The sequence below is a fragment of the Vanacampus margaritifer genome, chromosome 20 (genome assembly GCF_051991255.1).
Source record: "Vanacampus margaritifer isolate UIUO_Vmar chromosome 20, RoL_Vmar_1.0, whole genome shotgun sequence".
Classification (NCBI taxonomy): domain Eukaryota; kingdom Metazoa; phylum Chordata; class Actinopteri; order Syngnathiformes; family Syngnathidae; genus Vanacampus; species Vanacampus margaritifer.
The window spans coordinates 4,482,888-4,507,034 of record NC_135451.1 but is presented as its reverse complement, the minus strand read 5'-3'; the positions used below and the strand labels follow the sequence as shown (position 1 = coordinate 4,507,034).

At 37.8% G+C, this 24,147-nt stretch overlaps 1 protein-coding gene across 9 annotated transcripts in view; it reads left to right on the top strand.

Moving 5' to 3' along the window:
- The window catches only part of LOC144040752 (uncharacterized), a 142,268-nt gene that overhangs the window by 50,469 nt on the left and 67,652 nt on the right, over positions 1-24,147 (top strand). For all 9 annotated transcript variants that reach the window (XR_013289831.1, XR_013289830.1, XR_013289832.1 and 6 more), the window contains exons 6-7: positions 2,383-2,466; positions 23,121-23,288. Coding sequence is in view for 6 of the 9 variants with exons in the window: in XM_077555193.1 (XP_077411319.1) it covers positions 2,383-2,466; positions 23,121-23,288 (252 nt within the window). In the remaining 3 variants the exon portion in view is untranslated. The remainder of the gene's footprint in view (positions 1-2,382; positions 2,467-23,120; positions 23,289-24,147) is intronic.

The following is a 24,147-nucleotide window of genomic DNA, read 5'->3' as shown; positions in this document are numbered from 1 at the left end:
CGGCGTTAGCATCGCTAGCCGGTGAGACTTTATGACGTGATCATAGCCGCCGCGTCAACGCTTCCAACTTCGGCGTCAACCTCGGAGTCACCATCATCATCATCGTCGTCATCAATGTGCTCTTTAGCATTGGTCGATGCTTTTCGTCTTTGAAAAAAATGCTCAAGCGTGAGCTGCTTGCAACCGGTCGCCATTATGGCTTCCTCAGCCATTGTCCCCTCAACACTCTAGCTCCGCCTCACGTCTTCTACTGACGCCTACCCAATCTTGTCCAAAGAGAGTCATCACTGCCATCTAGGGGCCAAAAATAGGCATTATACTAACTAGATCTGCTTGATACTTTCAGCACAGCTGGCCAAGGCTTTCCTTGAAAAAAAAAAAAAAAAAACTTGGTGAACGTCTTTTAACGTCTTTGGCTCTCCTCCGTAGGATTTTACTAAACGTTATTTAACGTTTTTGGCAGTCAAAGAGTTAAAGTAGTCAAAAATCAGTCCAAAAAAAGGCTGATTTGTATTTATTAATTTATTGGTGTAAATATTGTATCTGATGTTGTTCACCCTCCCTCCCCAAATAAAAAAATAATAATATGCGTGAATTCAAACTTTTTAGCACCTTTACCCCCTTTGTAAAGTTAAAAAAAACTAAAGGATATAGTATTGTAAAACAATCAACTGTTCTGCCTCTACTTCACATCTTTATTGATGTAAACGATAAATGTTCATTTATTTGTTTGATTTTTTTATTTTATAATTTTTTTTTATTATTAATCGGAATTTTGTGCTGCCGAATGTCAGAATCTGCACATCCGGCAAAAAAAATAAAATAATCTATGATGGTCGGGCTGTAGATATTATATGTTATAAATATAGTCAGAGGTGGGGAATTTACAAATTTTGCTTGGTCCGTCATTCGTCATTCGTCATCGCCTTGGGCACTCTACCGTCATCATCATGCCATCATTTTTTTCAGGCCGAACCAAACTGTAATCGTCAGTCCGTCATTTTATTTTAACAAAACTTCCATCATCACTTTGTCACTGCTATTTTAGGACCGACAGACAGAGGTGGGCTTTCTGTCAGTACACTGACGGACTGTCTGTCAGTCGGTCATTCACCAATTCTCAACAAAACGTGCATCCGGCGGCAGTGATGTACTGAGAGGTCCGTCTGTACTTTACCCGGTGAGTGACAATTACACTGTCGGACAAAACCCCAGTTCCGTCAGTGCTTAGTCTGTCTTTTTTTTTTTTTTTTAAGTGGAAGTCAAACTCAAACATTTCTTGACAATAATATGTTATATGTGACTTCACTAGTCTAAACATGACATTCTGATTAATAATACATTTGTGGAATATAAGTTATACAGCAAAATCCAGACGTTTTTATTCATCTGGGGGCAGCCATTTTGCTACTTGCTGTCGACTGAAGATGGCATCACAGTTGCGCAGGGCTCAAGCATCGACCAATCACAGCTCATCTATTTTCTAAAGCTGAGCTGTGATTAGTTGTTATCTGAGACCTCAGCAACTATAATGTCATTTTCACTCGACAGCAAGTGGCAAAATGGCCACCTTCTGATATTGATAAAAAAATGCTAGATTTTGCTGCTTATCACATATTCAATTAACACAATATTAACTAGAATACCATATTTAGACTAGTGGGGCTGCATAGAACACATTACTATATTGTCATTTTTTAAAAAAAAATTTTTTGGGGGGGGGGGGCTTCCCCTTTGTGATTCATCAGCAAAACGGGCGCCCATCAGTGATTGACTGATGGACCTTCCACCAGTAATCTGGTTGTAGTTAGCAATTAATGGTATTCATTTATGTGAAGACACTGATCATGTTAATAATTTCTCATAATTAGAAAACAGACAAATCTATATGCGACATATGTGTCAGTGTTCATATTTTTCAAATGATCACTGGAGTACTTCAGCATTCCTGGGAAATCACAATTGTCCCATCACTTGGGAGTTACTACTCATGTGGCACTTGGGGGCCCACGGGCACCACATTGGTGACACCTGATCTAGATCATGACACATTTATTACGTTTTCCCGCTTTCTTTAGCATTGGGAAGTGGACTTTTTATTTTTCAATAATATCACGGAACATACCATAGAGACCTTCCTATTAGAAAAAAGTAATATCATTAGTGCTTTTTGAAATATTACATGATATAAATACATTTGATTTTGTATGCTCTATATTGTTTTTTTGTAGTTCAATTATTTGATGTTTTTTGACATTTAAATGAATTTTTGCCGGAAGCAGTATTTAGACCTTAATGAAAAACTGATATCTTCGTAGAAGATTTCGTGCAGGGGGTTTACTTTCCTGCTCTCAAAGTGCAATATGTTGGTTTTGCATGCAGTTGGAGCTCAGCCGAAGGCAGACGGAGCAACAAAGTTTCGAGCTGTCATTGTATCAACAGAAAGAAGAGATTCTTCTTTACAAGGTAAAAAAAAAAAAAAAAAAATCTACTGCGTTGATGTGCAGCACTGTTTTCTTGACACTCAATAAGCTGCTGTCCAACAACACTTGTTGGCCAGAAAGTGTAAAATGAAAATTCATCATCAGGCCTCATCTAGCATCACACGCACCCATTTCCCCATTGGGGTCAATCAATTGTGATCTTATCTTTCCACTCTTTTTCTGGGAGAGGGTTTAAAATTAGCTTGGAATGAAGATAAGACACAAAATAAAATGACTCCACACTGCCAGCATCTACACATTTTGTAAATTAATCCCCTGAAAGGAGACACGGCACACACACTAAAGACTTTGCCCCACATTTCATCTATTCAACATAATAATAAACCCTAAGTCATCGCGAGGAAATCTCTGACGTCTCTGGCCAACTTCATTTACTCAACATATTTTTGTGGTTTGGCCACCGTATGAAATTCCCTTTATTAATTGATTTAAAGTTGACAGCTGCGCTACTTGATTAATGATATAGCTGACATCGGGTGCCAGCTGTTGAAAAGCTTCACAGATAAATTAGCCATACTTTAATACATTAAATTAGCAAGAGGGAGAATTATTTTTCTTTTTGACTCTCCCTTGTTAGGTATAAAAGCACACATTATACCAGCTAGTAAGATAGTCAAGATGATGTAATAAACACACCTATAAGTGCACTCACTGGACAACTCTGAATAGTATCATTAGCGCTGGTGCTAAACCTTACACAATTAGTTCTTCTTTACATGCAAGTGTGCTAGAAGCATGATTGAAAAGTTTATGGTACAACTACATCCCAAAACTTATTCATGACCCCTGCATGTAGTCCAAATATCTCAAATCATCGCAATTTTCAAACAGTAAACTCTGTGTCCTGTCTTTTAAGCTCATAAATATGGAAAGCAAAAGATGATGAGATTCATGGACAAGAAAGGAATCAAAATCTATTGTTGCGTGTCCTTTTCCCCGTGTAAAGTTTGGATTAAATGTCACACATTAGCATGTGAACTTTTAAATTAGCTTGTTTGCTCTCAGTGGGGTGGAGCATGTAAATACCCGTCTTGAGTATGGAATATGGGGTTGCTGAGCAGGGACTGGGGCGGGTGACTGGAAATGGGAAGAACTGCGTTACACTACCAATTAGGACATGTCATTCTGATGGCTGATAATTGATAGGGACTTTCAAAAGGGGTCTTGTCTGGAGGGGACTAAACAGTTTTTGTCCCCCTCTTCATGGCACTTACTATACATTACCTTCACAATTGTGATTTAATATGAGCTGTACCAAAAAGTTCTTGTAAGTTTTGATTGTTGCACTGTTTTTCAATGAAGATAACTTCAAACTAATCAAAAATACACTCTATACATTGTTAATGTGGTAAATGACTATTCTAGCTGCAAATACATTTAGCCACTATGGTCCTCACCTATGGAATAGCCTGACGGAGGGCATCAGGTTCGCACAGACTATTGATGTTTTTAAGAGGAGGCTCAAGACTCACCTTTTTAGTTTGGCATTTAAATAATCTTTAAAAAAAAAATATATATATATATACATATACCCTTGTGCAATAATGTTCGCAAAGGCTATTTCATGTGAGAAATTGCCAAGAAACATCTAATTGCCTATGTGACCCCAAACAAATAAATAGCATTACTGTTTATGTTAATGTAACACTCTATTACGATTCCAAATATGTCATGCTACCAATTTATCAGCGGTGAATAACGTTGGCTTGTTTACAATGCTAATGCTAGGTTAATATTGCTAGTGTGGCCATTTTGTTGAAGGTATAGTTGTTCTCTGTAAATATTTATCATGACTATGCACATTCATAATCGCATGCCACTATAAATGGCCATGTTCGAGAATCATGCATGTGCACATAAGTGTGGGTGAGGGTGGCGGTAGAGGCGTGGCTTTTGTAAGATACTCATTAACGTATAACACGTTCTTTAAGCCATGGTTGTTTTCTAAAGTGCTTTATCAGTAAAGTAACTTTCACTTAATTCACTTGACATTCTGTCGTGCATTGAAGCGACAGTGATACGGAGCATTTCCTGTTATGGCTCGTCATATATGTATTCCTTTTACATAGTGCCCCCTTGTGTTCAGACTGCAAGACACAACGTAAATGAAAAGCCTTTTGTTGCAGGCTTCATTTAAGTGAAATTTGTGAAAAGCCTGTTAGGAAAACATTAATTTGGATGTGAAAATGTCAGCAATGACAAGTTGTTACTATATTTAAAAAAAAGAAAAAGAACATATAAACTATTATAGACAATTAATTTTTTTAAGCAAAACCTATAATGTGCATGTTTTGGGATTGTTGGAGAAAACAAGGATTAAGTTCATAGTAATGAGCGCAGTAATAATATGCATAATTGTTTCTCTGAATAAATTTTTGCTTCAAAACAATTCCAACAGAACATAACTGAGCTCACATATCCCAACTCTACATGAGCATGCGTCAATATCTGAGCAAAATATTTGATTATAACAACCATTATACTCTACCTGCACATTTTATTTTCCTTCATCGACTGCGATCCCCTTTGTTTTAAAATGCGGGGCCACGTATTTACTGTCACAATTTCCTCCCAGTGAAGGGCTTATGTCTGTAAAACACATTAAAATCATAATGCAATCTCGGCTAACCCGGGAGCAACGTTATTGTTCCATTAAACCTGGAGAACAAGCCAGCAGCCCGGCCTGTTTATCAATCCAATATCTCATAATGTGCTCTCTGCCTGGTCATTTTGAATATAGAAATATCTTCCGCTGTTGTTGAACCATATTTCCTATATTTAGTATTAATCTCATGTTCTGACAAGAATCAGACACATCCAATATGATATTTGATTATTTGGGCCTTTTTTTTTTTAAAGTTTTTTTTCCCCTCCATAGTCTCTTGGCGATATTGGATACCTTACATGTGCAGAGCTGTTTTATCTGGGTATAAAAATGATTTAGTGTGTACTCACAGCGCACAGTGTCATTGACTAGCTTTAATTTCACTGCAGAGGTGGACTTTATTACTCTGCTACTCCTCGGACAAGTGTGTGTGTGTATGTGTGTAAGTGTGTGTGTGTGTGTATACAATGCCTGCGAGCACATGCAATATCTCCCATATGCTGCTATGTGCATGTAAGTGCCTTTCAATAGAGGATCTAACTAAACAAAAACAAAAACCTCTCAGATGGTCCAACTCGAGCTGTATGAGAAGTGGTCACAGTTTTTGTCCCCAATTTTTTGCTGTGACAAACCTTCCATCTGATCAAAAGCTACAGAGCCATAATCATGTTTGTGCTGCTGAATTCTTTAACCTTTCAATGACCCCGCCGAATGCCAGTGGCCCAATCACAGAACCTAATTGAATCTGCTCGGCGGTAACCCCCAAACGTAGCCCCCCCCCCAACACCGCCACAACCCCCCCCCCCCCCCCCCTGCTGTCCGACTGATGAAAAAATAAAATTGCAGGTGAAAAATGAATACTGCGGTGGGAGAGTGAGAGAGTGAGACTGAGGTGAGGCAAGGAGAGTTTCATTACACATTTATAAATACTCACATGGCAAACACACTGTTTTTTTTCGAAAATTTCAATCCTGCAGTAGGATGGAGTAAAGTGTGGAGAAGCAGCAAGGGGTTCGGTTTCTCATTACCGCAGCCGCCCGTTTGGAGTTTATTCCTATGAAATAATCAGATTTATTTGCAGTTTTCCTTTAAGCGGCTCACCGTTTACCCCCAAGATTAACATTGCCCTCTGTTACTAACATCAGACTGTAATTTGGAGTGATGCATCCCACTATGTACCACCAGACTGTTTGCCGCAAGACGTTTTTAAAAGGAAGGCTGCATAGTTTGTATAGAAATACAAACATGTTTGTCTACAGGTGAGTTGGTGGGGGGCATATTTCTTTGGTTTGTATTTGTGTGTGCATGTGCCTGTGGTGACAGTGTGATGGTCCTTCTGATTGATAAGGTGTCTGTGCAGGCTGCAGATTGCTCTGGCTGATTGCTTCTGAGAGCTCCAACTGATTTATAATCAGAGCAGGATGAAGGATTGAGCTGTGGATTGCTTATCTGTTTAGCCCCCATTGCAACATAAACGGACAAATTATCATGTGGGACACACACTCACACATATACACACACGTACATACACATTCCACCTTCTCATAGAAATGGCATCTGGCTACTCAGCGCATGATCAGTGTTACTAATCAGTGCAGTCATTTTTCCATGATGGCCCCCGAAAAGTGCAATCAGTCCCACTTGTTTGCTTGTGAAAATTGAAAGAGGGCGGTGATGGATAGAGATGCTCAAAAAATTTGTGAAGACATGAAAACAGAGCAAGAAGACAATAGACAAACAATAGACAACTACATCATCCAGAATGCATTGGGACCATTCCTGTCTGATGTCATACATATTCTGATCGCCATTATTTTAAGATCAAAGGACTGAAAAAATCCAGATATCCAAATTATCCAACAATAAAATGTGGTTTTGTTTTTGTTTTCAAATTCAAGACATAGGTATAGGGTTTACTGGTGAGCAAAATAAACACGGAGAGTAGACTTTTCAATCTGGTTATCTTCACCTTGAATTCACAAAGTGTTGTGTTCTTGTATTCTCCATGTCCATGCAGCTTAAAGGGGAAGTCAAGTCCCCCAAAAATTCTTGACAATAATATGTTATATGCAACCCCAATACAATAAACATTACATTCTGATTAATATCACATTTGTGGAATATGAGTTAAGCAGCAAAATCCAGCAGTTTTTATCAACATGCAAAGGCCGCTTGTCAAGAGAAAATGAGATCAAAGTTGCTCAGGTCTTGGGTAATCACAGCTCAGCTTCAGAAAACAGGTGAGCTGTGATTGCTTGTTGGCTGAGACCTGAGCAACTGTGATGTAATCTTCGGTCGACAGCAAATGTCAAAATGGCCGCCTGCTTAGATAGATAAAAGCTGCATTTTGTTGCATAGCTCATATTCCACAGTAATATAATATAATATAAGTAATATTAATCAGAATGTCACGTTTAGACTGGTGAGGTCACATGTAACACATTATTGTCAAGAAATGTTTAAAGTTGACTTCCCCTTTAAGGAAGTGTACCTTTCGATTTCCTAGATAGCTAGTTGTGCTAGAATAGACTTGCTCAACTTGGCATTGCAAATCATGCAGTTAGGACACTGACTCCCATCACTCAACTCGCATACGATACAAAATAAACTCGGATTTAATCAGTGTTAGTTGTTTGTTGGTCTCCACGCTATATTACATGGTATACATGCATCAGTATGTTTTGTCAGCTGCAAGGTTTGGTTTCTTCCAAATGGTTACTCTACTTCTTTTCATATACAAGTTGTTGCTATGTAAAATATAAAAACAGTATGCAGTGTAAACTATAAAAATGTTGCAGTACTTTGGCAAATCATGTCTTGGCATAGCAGAGTACATGGTGCATGGTAAATCCTGACAGGTATAACATGGCCTATGGCCCTGCGACACTCTCCTACTCCCCAATTCTTACCTGTCTGTCTGATTATCCACATTCTCGATCTCTTTTCACCACAGTTGTTTGTAAATGCAGAGTGACAAAAACACAAAATACACGCACGAAAACACAAAGTAAAATTACAAGCACTTGGAATACTGACACACACACACACAACACACATACAGACGAATGGCATCAATTAGATGGGGAAGCCAAGCATGTGAGGACAGAGGAGCGCTGAGGGGGCTGCGACTGCACAGTGGAACGTGTGTATGCGTGTGTTGTATTTGTTTGTGTGTGTTTGAGAGGTATTCATCACTCTAATGCTCCATCCATTTGTCGAAATATCAACACCGTCTTATATGTCGCTGGACAGTGGCTGTTGGAAGGGGCGTTAACATTTTCAATCTGGAGCCGAATAAGGGAAAAAAGGCAATTACAACATTATCACTTGAGTTGACAAAAACAAATTGCTCCTCAGATCAAAAGCTGGGATGAAAATCATTGTTCTTGCTTTAGTGATTAAGAAAATGGGACAGACTGAAAAGGTTGGAATTGGTGTTTTCATAACCGCTGGTTCCGTGTCTGTTTAGCTTGTTTAGTTGTTTACTTATCTGAAAACTGTCATATTTGTAACATTAACATTTGAATGTTTTGAAAACTGGTGGCACAGTCGAACATGTGGCTACCCCATTTGCTGCACAGCCAGATATTCACATTTTAAATATCAGCTCTTCTTGCTGACTTTTCTTTAAACTCTTTGGGTTTACAGTGTCTATAAAAAGTCTACAAACCCCTGTTCAAATGCCAGGTGGGATATTAAAAAAAACAAAACAATATAAATCATTTGAGAACTTTTTCCACCATCAATTTGAAAAACTGAAAAAAAATGAAAAACAAACTAAAATAAAATAAAGTAACTGAGAAAATGCCCTCTCAAAAATAAAGATGTTGTCACGTGAGCAAAGCACGGAAATAGAGTCTTTATATGCAAAAATACAAAGTAACAACAAAGAGCAGCCAGATGGCTTTGAAGAAAATCTTTACCAAGAACTTTGAGAAAGCATGGCTAGATGCATGGAAACAACCTCGAACACAAGGAACAACAGCTTGCATGGAAGAAAGCTCACATGGAATAGTAGGGATAGGAAACCTCAACTTGCTGGGACGAAACCTTGACTAAGGAACCTCAACGTATAGGCAAAAGTGTCATTCAAAAACTCCAGCTAGGGCAAGGCACAATTCTAAAGGACAGAATAAAGGCCTGTATGACATAATAAGAGTGACGTATTGCAAGCCCATAGTAATGGCATAGCAACTGACAACATCACCACAATGAACATAGCAACTACATAGTAACTGACAGCGTCAACATAAGGGACATAGCAACTGTGCATATAATTTACATGATAGGAGTGACTAGACAAAATAGTGACTTTTACAGGGCAATAGTAACTGCACAGAAAATACAACTTTATCATAATGAGGGACATGTCAACTGCATAACAACTGACAACTCCATCGCAATGAACATAGAAAATGCATAGCAAATGACAACTTCATCAACACAATGAACATAACAACTGCATACCAACTGACAACTTTAATCCCTAACCCTAAACATAGCATCTGCATAGTGGCTACATAACAAGAGTGACTAGACAAAATAAGACTGACAAAATAAGACTGACAAACACCTCATTACAAGGGACATAATACAAGACCATAACAACACAATGACCCAACCCAACCCTACTCTGGCTTCCAAAAACATTCATGTTAGGTTAAATTTGGCCTCTGAACTGCCCGTAGATGTGAAAGTGAGTGCAAAGGGTTGTTTATATCTGTCTTGTGATTGACTGATACCCAGTCTACTAGTCCAGGGTCAGCTGAGATAGGTTCTAATTCACCCTTGACCCCAAGCATGAAAATTCTGATAGATGGCTGAATGGTTAACTGTGATAAATGTGACTGTTTCAAAAGTACTAATACACTATGATAAGGGTTTATTTTCGGAAGACGCCATTGAAACAAATTTAGCTGGAAATAGGTCAAGTTTTGTATGGCTTTGTCCTAAATTATTGTGAGAAGATTCCTGGACTATGAATTATCCGACCCATTTCCGTTGATTAAATGTAGCTGATGTCACCAAACAAGTAGCAACACACTGACTAAGTTTACATGCAGGCAATAACCCTTTTAAAACCCGAATATTGCCAATATTCGGGTTTTGAAAGGCCATGTAAACACACGCAATAACCGAAATATGCTCTTATTCGGGTTTCTAAAAACTTGAATAAGCCCCTTTACCCCTTTCATAACCGGATTACTGGCTCATTTAAACGCAATCGGAATACCTGGAATCAACGGGGCATTGCTTTTCGTTGTGCGCATGCTCTCAACCTCTTCTTCGTCTCCTTTTCCTCTTCTTCGCTTATATGCACTCGTAAGGAATCTTGGTCTTTGTAGTAACGACTTGTATGCACAGCACCATCCTACAGGGGCCTCGCTTAAATGCATTAATTTGTCTGCGGCGTTTTCTTGTTATATTGTGCCTCTATGGCGAAAATGCCACAGTTTGTGACACGTTAACTACTCATGAGAGACAGACGAGACATCACTGGTAATGCTTAAACAATGTTTATCTCCAGCTTGCAGTGTTCAACAATACACGTCCGTGTAGGAACATCAGATGACACACACATAGTTACGCTTTATCCAAACAAAGTAAGTCTGTGCTTCTGGTGTAACAAGAACCGTACTTCTGAAGCGAGTAGGAAACCGACTACTTTATTTAGCGTTGTGAGTTACATGAATATAATGTATTTTATTGACCGTTTAAAGTTAGAAGCGGAAATGACGTCTATTTCTGCCAAGAAGGTGTCCGTCTTTCACCCCCTTACATCGGGTTATTCCAAACGGCATGTATACGGGGGTCAACTTGCGCATGTAAACGTGTTATTCCGATTGCTCCAGAAACCCGAATTCTGACCATAACCCGAATATTGCCTGCATGTAAACGTAGTCACTCTCAGAAAAACAAAAACAAAACAAAACCTCACATCGGTGGGCCTATAGGGAAGAGATACTGTGGCCTGTCATTGGTTGGTATTATTTTGACCTTAGCTAGTTCATCTTGGAAACATAAATGAACCTTTTTGCATGCTGGAAAAGGAAATAAAAATTAATACAATAATTAGCGTTGTAGGTCTGTTTTGTGTTTGTATCTTGATGGACAGACATAGAGGAAAACTCAATTATTGACAATGTATATGTATTTATTTAACTCTTTGACTGGCAGACGTTTTTAGAAAAGGGATGCCGTCAGTGCAAGCTGATTTAAGCATTTTGACTGATCTTTCAAGGTCCACAGAAAATTTTGTGTTTGGACTATGGAAACACACATACTACCAAATGAAAGATTGGACTCTCATCTTTCATCAGAAAAAAAAGTTTGTTTCTACCTGATTCCGTTTTTCAGTAATCAACAATAGAAAATGGTTAGTTTCACCCAAATGCTCTGTTTTGAAACAAAAAACGGAGAAATCAAGCTTTTTGTGAAACGATATTATTTCATGCACTCTAGAGAATTTTACACCTTTTTTTTCCCATGAATGATGCCACAAACACCTAAACAGTGCTTTACTTCTGTAAAACACTACCACCAACAATGAAAAAGTGTTTTTTGATAGCAAAATACGTTTATTTACATTCAACAGTGTAACAATTTGACAAAACAATTTCGCAAACTATTTACAAATGTGTGCAACCGTGGTACTATTTACAATTGTGTGGATGTTTCAAATACAGTTTTTCTTTTTGTAACACTCCCCTGCGTGCAAGGAGACGCAGCAGGATTTGCACAACAGATTAGTTTCACTGCGATGGCTCCTTCGTGGGCAGACGATACACTTTCTTGCCGGCCTTTTTTTCCGGGGAATAGCAATTATATACTGCAGTGTGTGTTTGGCCATGTTGCCATCAAGTCTACTCTCAGGATCATGATACGGTGACGTTACGGTGGTGTTATGTCTGGCTTCCTCATGTCCTTCAGTTCCTATACCGGGTGGTTGATCCATCTTATCCGCTCTATTCATGGTGGCATCGTAGTCCATAACCAGTGTCTTCTCCGTGATCAGACTGTACCCTCTCCTCCGACGAATATGCATTGGACTCGGGGCACTCTTCGTCGTCCGATTGAACGTTCGCCTGAGCGTGCTCGGTTGTGCTCCGCGTTTTCCGGCGTTAGCATCGCTAGCCGGTGAGGCTTTATGACGTTATCATAGCCGCCGCGTCAACGCTTCCAACTTCGGCGTCAACCTCGGAGTCGCCATCATCATTATCGTCGTCATCAATGTGCTCTTTAGCATTGGTTGATGCTTTTCGTCTTTGAAAAAAATGCTCAAGCGTGAGCTGCTTGCAACCGGTCACCATTATGGCTTCCTCAACCATTGTCCCCTCAACACTCTAGCTCCGCCTCACGTCTTCTACTGACGCCTACCCAATCTTGTCCAAAGAGAGTCATCGCTGCCATCTAGGGGCCAAAAATAGGCATTATACTAACTAGATCTGCTTGATACTTTCAGCACAGCTGGCTTTCCTCCACCCGTTTCCCCAAAAAAAACCAAAAAACTTGGTGAACGTCTTTTAACATCTTTGGCGCTCCTCCGTAGGTTTTTACTAAACGTCATTTAACGTTTTTGGCAGTAAAAGAGTTAATAACAGGTATAAATGTACTGCGTTGGATGCAGAAACATTTTAATACAGTTACTGTATTTATATATGATGTGAAAGGGATGATCTACTCCAATGCAGACTGCTAATTAATTTCATTGTGAAGCTTTTGCAAGTCGCATGAACTGTGTGTTATATGCAGCCACTGATGGATTGCTTCACTTCTGATTGCTTACATCACAGATCATGTGATTACATCACTTCTCATGCAAATGAATGTGCGCGTATATGCACATGTATGCGTTTCCAGGGAAAGGAAGAGGCAACTGATTGTACAATGCAAGCTGTTGTTTGAATACTAAGTGCTCATGGCCAGTCCTTACAAGTGTATGTGTGGCATCCACACCAGTTATGAATGTGTGTGTGTTTGCATTAAGTGTATCGCTGGTGAGCTCATTTCTCTCAGAAATCAAAGTTAAATGGGTCATCTATCATGAGAATTATGTGACTGGGACACTTGTCTCTGCCACGCTCGGTGTATGTGTGTATGTCAAATGTGCACACAAAAGCAAGGTATAAGGCCAGTGTGTGCGTGTGCGTGCCCCCCTGTGCATGTGTTGGTCGCTTGTCTTTGCCTGCGCTATGATTAATGGTTTACATCGGGCTGTTCAGTCATGCATGTTTCTTGGTTTATCGTTTTATGCTGTCTCCAATTAAAGGTCTATAAGTTGAGTGATGGCTTAAGGCCAGTGTCCATCAATAGGGGCCATCAACGGCCCGCATGCACCCTGGATACGGAAGCCACACATTACTAATATCCTCTTGTTTCAGCACCATCACGCCATCCATGCATGTGAATACTTGCTTGCAGATGTGTGTGTGCGTGTGCAGGCAAGTGCAGTGGACATTATTGATTAAACTAATCTAACGCTTATTTAAATCTGGATCTAAGACTTAAAAGCAAAACGGGGCCGGGATGAAATACAAACTTTTTTTTTAACATGCTGATAATTATCTTTTTAAATGGGAACCTTGCAATGAGAACTAATCACTCCGAAACATGCATATGTAAAATTCAGTTGATTTTCCTTATAGCCATGTGCATTATTTTGCATATTGGCGTCATTTAATCAACTTTCCTAAAATCTTCCCATCTAACCATCACATAATTTCTTGAAATAAAATCTAGAATGAAGACTTACTTGTTGATAGAAGAAATCCAAAATATTAGGTCTCTACTGCCAATATTTTTCTCATCAAATGGAAGGGAGTATAGATGATTTTTGGCATCATACATCATACCAAACAGCAATATCTGGAAAACTGTTTTACCTTCCACCACCTTGCCTTCATATTTTCTACAGTGTATATATGTTACTAATAGCCTCCAGACATGGAATGTCAGGAGTGTAGCTCAAGTATAACCTAATATGGTAGGTACTTCTCCCAAATTTGGCTTGTTGGAATTAAAGCACTCCTAGTATTGCAGATAAGAGTCCTATCAATTTTGCGTCTATTTATGGTGTCAGTTTAAACATTCTCCAAAATCGGACTAAAAATAAAACTCACAACAGATATAAAGTTTAACCATACTTTTTTGAAAGATCAAATTCCTTTTAAAACCACATTTAAAAAATGGGAGGGTGTTTTGACACAGTGTTTTTTTTGGTTTTTTTTTATCCTGATATTGGTGACGTTTTTGTGGCAGTTTTTGGCACTGCATGTTCATGCCTATGCGAGTAAACATCACAGCAGGGCATTTTGAAAAAGACTCCCAAGACTTATATTTCTACATAGATGAATCTTTGTGCTCCCTGGCCAATTGAAGCATGACAATAAGAAGCCTCTCATTGCATCATCTGTGGAGATATAATTTCCTTCCAGCTGATGATACATGTTAATGCTTTTGTAAGGTTACATTTATTAGCATATAGTCAGTCACATGTAAGTATTTTGTAAATGGTAAAAAAACACAATTAAATTGCCAAGTTGTGATGTTTACCAATAGACTAATATGTAATGCAGTCCCAAAATTGACCACAAAACTTTACCAATATTAGGATTCCAAACAAATCACTGTGTCAAAATGAGGCACCCTCCAAATGTTTAACTATGATTTAAAAATATTTTGATCTTTTAAGGCGGCAGCAAGTGTTTTGGGCACCATATGGTGTAGATAAAGCAATACATAAAAAGCAGTCCATTTACTTCCTTTTTGAGCCTTAATATCTGTAAAACTGATCACCTAAGTGATACCATATTTTGGGGATTGTTTATCCTCCCACCAGTGATAGAGGCTAGGTAATAGAAGTCTTCATTCTGCGAAACTTGGGACTCAATAGCTCTTCAAATTTGCTATTTCATTTTGACAAGCCAAATTTTGGGAGAAGTTTTAAATACCTACCATACTAGATTATAATTTAGCTCCACAACTGACACCTGACCAAATTTTGAGACTATTAGTAGTAACAGATATTGAGTGTAGAAATTTTTAAGGCTACAGGTGAGAGAGTTTTCCAGATATTGCTGTTTAAAAATTGATTTTTAGAGTAGGATTATCTAAATTACCCTACATTCAATGATTTTTTATGAGAAAATATTGACAATAAAGAGCTAATATTTTGGATTTTATTATTAACAAGCGTGCCATTTTACAAATTTTTTTACAGGACATTCTGTGATGGTCAGGTGGGAGGCATTTGATGAAATGACACAAAATGACCCATAGCTCTAATGCCATTAGATCGACAAGTTTGGAAAACAACAGTGAGCTGATTGGGTTAGCCTTTTACCATTGTGTTTTCCTCCCATTGGCCTCATTTATCACTTAGATTAGATGTAGTTATTGTCTGCCGGAGAAGGACGTTATGCAAAACTTAACTCCAGCTGTTATTGTTTCATGCCTGGATACAGGTAGAAGTCATTTGATTGAGTAGGAAAAAGTGAACTTGGGTGCATATAATGTGATTACATATTTAATTTATAAGAAATAACAGGGGTTGTGTCTCTGTGTAGTGTTTAGTTGTCACTATTGGTCAATGATAGAGTAATTCCTTTGTCTTTGTTGTTGCATGGTATGAATAAGTTTAAAAGAATGCCTTTATTTTACTATGCTTTTACTCTTGTTATGTTGATAGACCACAGCATGAACGCCACAAGCAAATTTTTCTCTACAACACAGCAACATAAGAATATTTTTTCTATTGTGTTCAATCCCACGTGTGATGATAATGACTTAGACTTGTATACTATCCAGTCGGACACACGGAGCAAATAAAAAATAAAAATATGACAGTAACAATAAGTCAGATCATTTTTCCTTTACATGTAGGCTGCTCTACCCTGTCATGGCTGTGAGAAAAATGGAACCATGGCTATCTAGAAATTAAAAACAGGAACCAATTTAATATGCAGCAGTAGCTGAAGGCACACAGTCAAAGAGCAACTTTATGGACAGGGGGTAGGTGTGAGGGTGATAAATATGAGGAAATTAATCAGCGCTATCATCTCCATGGGAGTTTAGCTAACCACTGACCTCAGTGCTTTAGTTAGCCAGGCGAGGGACCTGCTCCTGTAACAGCTGCCATAACAAAGCAAACTCAACACACACACACATACTCACATAATCTTATGTATGAAAGGTGTGTTACCAAGCAATATCATAAATGTGTTTTCCGTAGCGTACTGTTGTTTTGATTCTTACTAAGAATACAGCAAAGATGACTTTATTTTGCAAGGCTTAGAAATACGCTATTATTATATATTATTATATTATTATTATATGGAATTACCATAACTGCTTGTGCTATGGAGTCCACTTTTCACAAACATCTGGCTAGAATGGCACCGAAGTGGGTACATCCAACTTGAACAGAAAAATAGTAGGAAAATTAAGAACTGGAACCAGAAATGAATTAGCTTCTGTTACGATGTCTGTCAGCCACAGGGGGAAGTGTTCTATTCACGTAAAATTAGAAAGTTGCTCTTCAAATAAAGTTGTGTGGAGCAGTTTTGTGAATCAAACGGAAATAAATATTTAGAGCTTTGTTTTGTATGACATGGTAATCATTAATTAAATGGACATGGAAGCATGATTCAATATGAATAAAAAAAATATGAAAAAATAATAGAAATGAAAACACTCACTCATTGTATATATATATACAATATATATAATATAATGGCCAGCATGGAGGAGAAGTGATTACCATGTCGTCCTCAGTCTAATCAGGAGGTTCTGGGATTGAATCTGGTTTTCTTGTTTCAACTGTGTGCTAGCTTTATTGAAAACTAAATTGTCTAAAAGTGTGAATGTGAGTGTGCATGGTTGTTTGTCCATATGTGCTCTGCAATTGACTGGCAACACGTCCATGATGTACTTCTTCAGTCTCCGAAAGTTATCTGTGCTCCAGCTCCACGACCTTAACTCTTTTGCTCCCTAAAACGTATACATATGTTATATTTTAAATGTTTTAAGTGTCCCAAAGATGTATTTGCTTTGATGCAGCCTCTTAACCGCACAGAACGGTTGAAGAAATGGTAGTTATTACAAAAACGGCCAGCAGGCAGCACCAGAGCAAAAGTGATCAACTAGGGCCAATTTGAAACAAAGCTGTTTTCCCTACAAATTAAAATAGATTGTAAAAAACGATGAAACTTAGCTTTATTCTAATGTTAATTGCTGCAAAACGGAAACAGATAGAAATATATATCATTGCAGCTACTGCCCCTGGGTTATATCTTGCTCCCAAAAACAAATCTTTGTTTTTTATGTTTTTTTTAATGATAGAGCATACAGAAGACTTTGATGCAACCTCTGAACTGAAGAGAACTCTTAAAGCAATAGTAGTTACTACCAAAACGGCCAGCAGGTAGCAGTAGAGTATAAGAGATCAACCAGGGCCATGTTGCAAAAATACTCTTTTCCCCAATGTTTTAAACAGATTTGTGAATAATCATGAAACCTAGCTATATTCTAATGGTAATTGCTGCAAAACGGAAACAGATAGAAATATACATTTTTTCCTGATGAAAGAAGAGACTAATCTTTTTTTTGGTAGGTTCCATGTTTTTATCGCAATAGAAGACAATATTCTGTGGGCCTTGCAAAATCAGTCAAAATACGGTAAAACAGCCGGGAGTGAAGGGGGTTGCTTCCGTGTAAATGGCTGGGAGTGAATGAGTTAATGAGGACAAACTCTATAGAAAATGGATAGATAGACGACGACTATATTATACAGTATATAAGGCAAGACAACATAAAAAATAACTGTAAAGCTATGAATTATATTAATGTTTGAACTGATGAATATTTCACAGCGTTTTCCTTTAATGCTTGTGAACCCTTTTGAGCTGTACTTTATATTCCAAGGTGCTTATGCCCATTGATGCACTCACACGAATACACACTCCACAAACAAAAGCGCCACCACTTGATCTGCATATCATTACGTTTTGGGTCAAATGAGGAGGATTTCCCGCGATAGACATCAGAGTCAAATGAAAGCCTGAAACACCTGTAGGATTGTTCTCTTTTTGTGTAGGACGCAGCTGTGAAATCTGCACCTGCTTAATTGAATTAGCCTTGTTAATGTATTCACACATGCTGCCAAAAAAAAGAGTCATTAAACGAGCTTGTTAGCGCAATTAGTTAATTAATTGTCTGAACAGCAGCCGCCCCTCAAAGAGCTGCTTCCTCATTATCTGATGACTGTGATCCTTGAATTAGTGCTGATAAGGCCCTGCTGCCAGACACGTTGTCGGTGTGTGTCTCCTCAAATGTCACATATTCTCTTATAAATTATGTGTGTATTCAGTTAAAGGTACAGTACAGGCTTGCTCGATAGGCGTTACACCAGTGGTGCTTAATACGTCGGTCAAAATCGCAAGATCGCATTATATAAAAAAATAATAATAATAATAATGTCAGCCTATCATCCAATAAGCGTTCAAATAAGGTGCTCAATGGTAGCGCTTTTTGCTCCCAAACCAATGGGCACAGGTTCAATCCTTGAGCGGATGTCAATGTACGTACTGCACTGAGAGGTTATGTGGGTGCCATTGCTCCCACAGGTAGATGGAGCAGTCCACCCTGCCACTTTCTAATCTGTCTTTTATTAGAAGTTAATATCATGCCTGCTCCTTCTCACTTCGCACTCCCACCTGCTTAGAAATGGCCCCGCTCCATCTTTTTAATTCAATTATATTAACCACCCTCTCTCTCTCACTTCGCACCCATAACTGTCTTTCCCTCTCTGAGCCCTTTCCCACCGAACCCTCGTTACTTTGTCCTCAAATGTTCCATTTCTATTTGTAATCCTAGATGGAAGATAGACTTTGGCCAATCAAGGATTTGCTCAAGCCGCTCCCTCCTTTGCGAAAAAAGAAAAAGAAAAAAACATGATCGAGGAGGAGAGAATAAAAAGAGGAAACTGAGGGAAGCACTAAAGATGGCTGTGGGAGAGTGCATGGTTTGAGGAGGGGGGCAGATCCGGGGGGGTGGGGGCTTTGATTGCTAAAGTAATGAGACTTGATCAGATTGGGCTTTCTCTCTCAAAGGGGGGTTCTTGCTAATAGGAAAGTCCAAAGCTTAAGTACTCATATAAAATAAAATCACAAATCTGGTATTCTTTCTTCCAGACTTCCTGTTAAGGTCCACAAGTCCTCCAATGGAGAATTAAGATTTCCCCAAACCCACATGGGATCAAATAATTTCCTATGGAGACTTTTGAGATGTATTAATTATATAACCATTTTACAGAGTTGTCAAAGTCAGTGCTGTATAGACTTTGTATTTTGACCAGTGTTGCCAGTTTTTTTTTAAGTAACTTAGTTACTTTGCTAATTACTTGCTTTTAAAAGTAACTTAGTTAGACTACTAGACAGGGTTATTATAGTTTTGGAATTGTTCATTTTAGTTAGTTTTTATTTTTTATTTTTATTTTTTATTTCTATTTTAATTTAAAAAAAAAATGATGATACACAGTCCCCCCGCGACCCTTGTGTGAACAAGCTGTTAAGAAAAAGGATGGATGGATGAGTAAATTTTACTCTGAAAAAGACTATATTTGGTCCCAGTCTAGACTAGTGCTGTCACTATTGAATATTTTTAGAAACAATTAATCGACTAATCTGATTAATTTTAATTTTGCATTAAAGTGTAGTAAAAAAACAAAAAAAAAAATTCCCTGATTACTGTTTATTAACCAGTGATTGGTGTTTATTTCGTACATCGTATTTGCATAATGATTTAAAAATAAAAGCAGGATTGATGTTGTACTATGTTAGCGGTTCGGTCATTGTTTTCCAAAGTAAAAACAGATGCTTGGAAATGTCTCATTTTGATTAAACACAGAAGAAAATCAGTCTTCTTTCTTGAAGGACTGCAGAAATCAGTGAACAATTACTGTTTATATGCTGAAATCAGATGATTTGGACAATTTTAAATTAAAAAAATGGCTCCAAATGATTACTCAATTATGAATATAGTTGTTGATTAATTTGATAATTGATTACTTTTGACAGCTATAGTCTAAACAGAGTAAACTTTATACTCTGAAGAGAGTCAAATATATATATAAAAACACTCAACTGTTGAGGAACGATCACAGAACCTCCAGGTTGAGAGACAGCCAATCTAACCACTGACCCATTCCACTCCTACTCGGTGTCAATATATCGCAGGTGTCAGGTGGAATCCTCGTACCTCCAATTTTGTTCTCCTTTTGGACACACCAGCAATATGTTAACTAACAATAAGTCTTGCATAGCTCAAGTGTGTAGTGGCTGTCTTCCATGCTAAAGGTTGTGGGATCGTTCCTCAATTCGTGAGTGTTTTTTATTTAATTTTTTATTGTTTTAGTATTTTACTCTCTTCCAAGTGTAAAGTTTACTCTGTTTAGAGTGGGACAGAATATGAAATTTACTTGCAATGAATCTTCAGGATTCCACTTAGCACTTCCTAATTATCAATTTATTTATTTATTTATTTATTGTAATTTCTGCTACATTTTTTTTTTTTTGTTATCAAGGTACAATACTGATTTTGAATAGTGTCAGACCAAAGATTGCTGAGTAATCTTACTAGTCATATCATCGTCATTCAGATTACAATATTATAATCTATAATATGTAAATGTATTTTAAGTTTTGAGTTGAATTAATACGCAATTAATCTATACAGTATGTACTGTATGATCTAATTGTCTTTTCCTGATGTAGAAAATAATGACTTTAGTGTATCATCATATTCAAAAGTCGTTAACTCACACTAATTTTCTTGTTCTATTCATTGCACATAGGATAGATACATTGAGATACATGCAGGGTACATAAAGAATTACAAATTAGGATCCCTATAGACAATTTTTATCGACTTTATTAAAATGACACTGCAATGAAATTCAAACTTTACTGTCCCACTTCCATACAGCACATTTTATTTCCCAATAGTCACACTAAAATTAGTTGGAGTATGCTGACGAGTCCGTTTAATTCAGCCTTGTATCATCTACTGCCTCATTTCTAATAATGTTACCAGCCATTAGCCACACAGTAAATGAGTTAACTGCCTAAAAGTCCATTAGCTTGAAGTTACAGCATGTTGGATGATGATGTACTGTATATATATGTTGCATACTGAATGTAGATAGCAATTCTCGAACCACAATCTGCCATAAGAGCCGATAACAAAAAAGTTGCATGACGCACATAGTTAAAAAGGATGCAGCAACCTAAGGTAGCCATGTTTTTGTGTTGCTATAGCTCAATGTGTTCTTTCACTTTATTTGGCCATGTGCATGCATATATTAGTGTGTGTCTAATGTACATGTTGTGCATATGTAAATATGTTTATATGTGTGTCTTGCTGTCTGTGGTGACTCCCCGCTAATCTAACACAGAGCCCATTTAACACAGAACTAATGAATAGGGGCTTTGGTTTTGGCAGGAGGTTCTGAACCACAGACCCACACATGCGAATGCACGGGGTGAGGAGTTCAGCCTCTGTCTGCTTCCTACCCATACTTAGTCTCTTTCCGACAATAATGCCTTGATAATGACAGACAGTACATGCCATATCACTTGGTGATGTTTTTATTGTTGCTTTTAGGATTCAAGCATTGGAGGTTTCATTTTTTAATAGTCTTTGCCAGATAAGACTTCTGGCTTCTCACACTCTTTCTTTGATGCCTTCGTGAATAGCATTGTGCACAAAATATGGCTAAAACCCATCACTTTTCAAGAAACAATCCAAAAAAATGACATTTGTTGAACATATTCAATTGACCAAATTTAGACATTGGCGGTTTTGGCCCAACGCCAGCATTATAAGCAACTGCAGATAACATAATTTTTCCTTTTTCCCCTTTTTTATTAATATGCAAAGGAAGACATATGCATTCCAATATAGTTTTTTCCCTTAAATTGCATGAAATGAATGGCAATTTTCTATTCTTGTAACTTCTAATATCTAGTTCCTGATCGTAAAACGGTCAACAAAAGGGTGGCTGATACCGGTATCTGTACTCGCCCATTCCTAATTCTAATGTAATATTTTGTTTTATTCATGTTTTCCTTTCAGACACATTATTACAGGTTACAACGATCACATCATATCATTTGCAACATTGACATCCGAAAGAAGGGCTGACAGGTAGAAGCCATGGCTTATTATTAACCCGTCCCCATCGATTCTTACTAAACGTATCAGTAATATGCATTGATTATTGTAGTCATTGATTCATATCGTTATCATAGCTTTTTTAGTGTTGTATTATGTATAGTTATGTTCTCTGCTCACGAAGAATCATGACCGGGGGTGAGGAACAAGTAAATGGCACATCTTGGCAAGAAGTGTTTTTTAAAGCTAGTCTTTTTCGCCACATCGCCATCACTTATTAATCTTCTAATTTTGATTTGGCTTTAATTTCAAGAATATGAGGAGACCTTTATTTTTTAGACATTTATTATTTTATTTTATATTATTTTTAGATGGTATATATTTCATATATTTACTATTTTAAAATAAGCTATTTAACTAAACATTTTTTCGGAGTTAAAAGTGTTTTTGCTCATATTTTCTGTGGCAGCTAATTGATTTCTATATTCAGGTTAAAAAAAATAAAAGAGTATGCAGAGGCTTCTGAGTGAAGCACTTTGGCACACAAACACACAAAACTAATATAATATACATATTGAAGTAATATAAAGCACTGAAATATGTTTTCATGAGAGCTTTTCAATTGTGAGAGCATTTCAGTAGTGTGTGTGAAAGTTAGTACTGCAACAAACCTTTCAGTAGTATTTTAGAGTATTTTAACAGTGTAAATAAAAGTGTTTGAATACAGTGTGTAAGAGTGTTTCAGTAGCGTGTAAGAGAGCCTTTAGTTATGTATGTAGAGAGTGGTAATCCTGAATTATGTCTCTGACGGCCCCTCACCCACTGCTCTGTCTTTGCTTTAGCTTAAAATGAGCGATGCAAATGTAAAGCAGCTGGAAGAGACCACGGTGTCTTTACGGGCCACGCAGGATTCGCTGAGGAGAACCTTGGTACTGAATGAGAAAAACACACAACAGCTGCTTGAAGACAAAGCACACCTTAAAGCCAGCCTGTCTGCACTGCAGAGCCAAGTAGGTAACAAACACACAAAGAGAAGGCACGTTGCACTTAAGTAAGGAACCGATTCAGACGACATTATCTAAATCAAATCCAGTCAGGTGCATCTGGGAATTCTCCTCATTTTTTACTTCCTTCACAGTTAATCATCCCTTTTCCTCCTCCTCCTCTTCCTCCTCCTCCAGCTTCCCCTGTCCCTCTCTCACCATATTTAATAACTCTTTGCCGCCATCTTACCTTCACAGAGGCTATTCTAGTTGTACTATTAGAAATCAGGCTCCTGTCACTGAGGCATGAAGTAGATTTGTTTCTTTCTTTTGTATTTTTCTTCTCCCCAAAATTAGTGTGCCTCATACTTACCTTTTTGTTTTGGTCCACTATGGCCCTCATCCCAGAGAGAACCAAAAGTAATGAATGGGAACATTAAAGAGTCATACGCATGATAAATGGAATAGCCTTTACAATTTTAGCTCTCTCCTTTTTTCCTTCTGCCTTACCCAAAAATATTTCTTCTGCCTACTTTGGTCCCTCCAGGTATTTTTTAGACTCAAATAAAACCATTTACTGGAAGCTGTCGTTGATCAATCATCCGTTACCAATGTTCACAGCAAATTTGTGCATGCCGTGCAACTTAAAGGGGGAATTTACAATTCATAAAAATAATCACTTTTTCTAATATTAGTTAAAACTGTCAGTGGAACATTAATAATATAATCTGTGAAAAAAAGCAACCATCTTGTCCCTCTAGTATGACTAACAATCAAACAACATACACACACAAAAAACACGGCACCTGAGGGAAAACAACCAATCAGAGACAAATTGTGTGCCCGACGAGTCATTTGTCATCCACTCACATACAGTAGTGGGAAC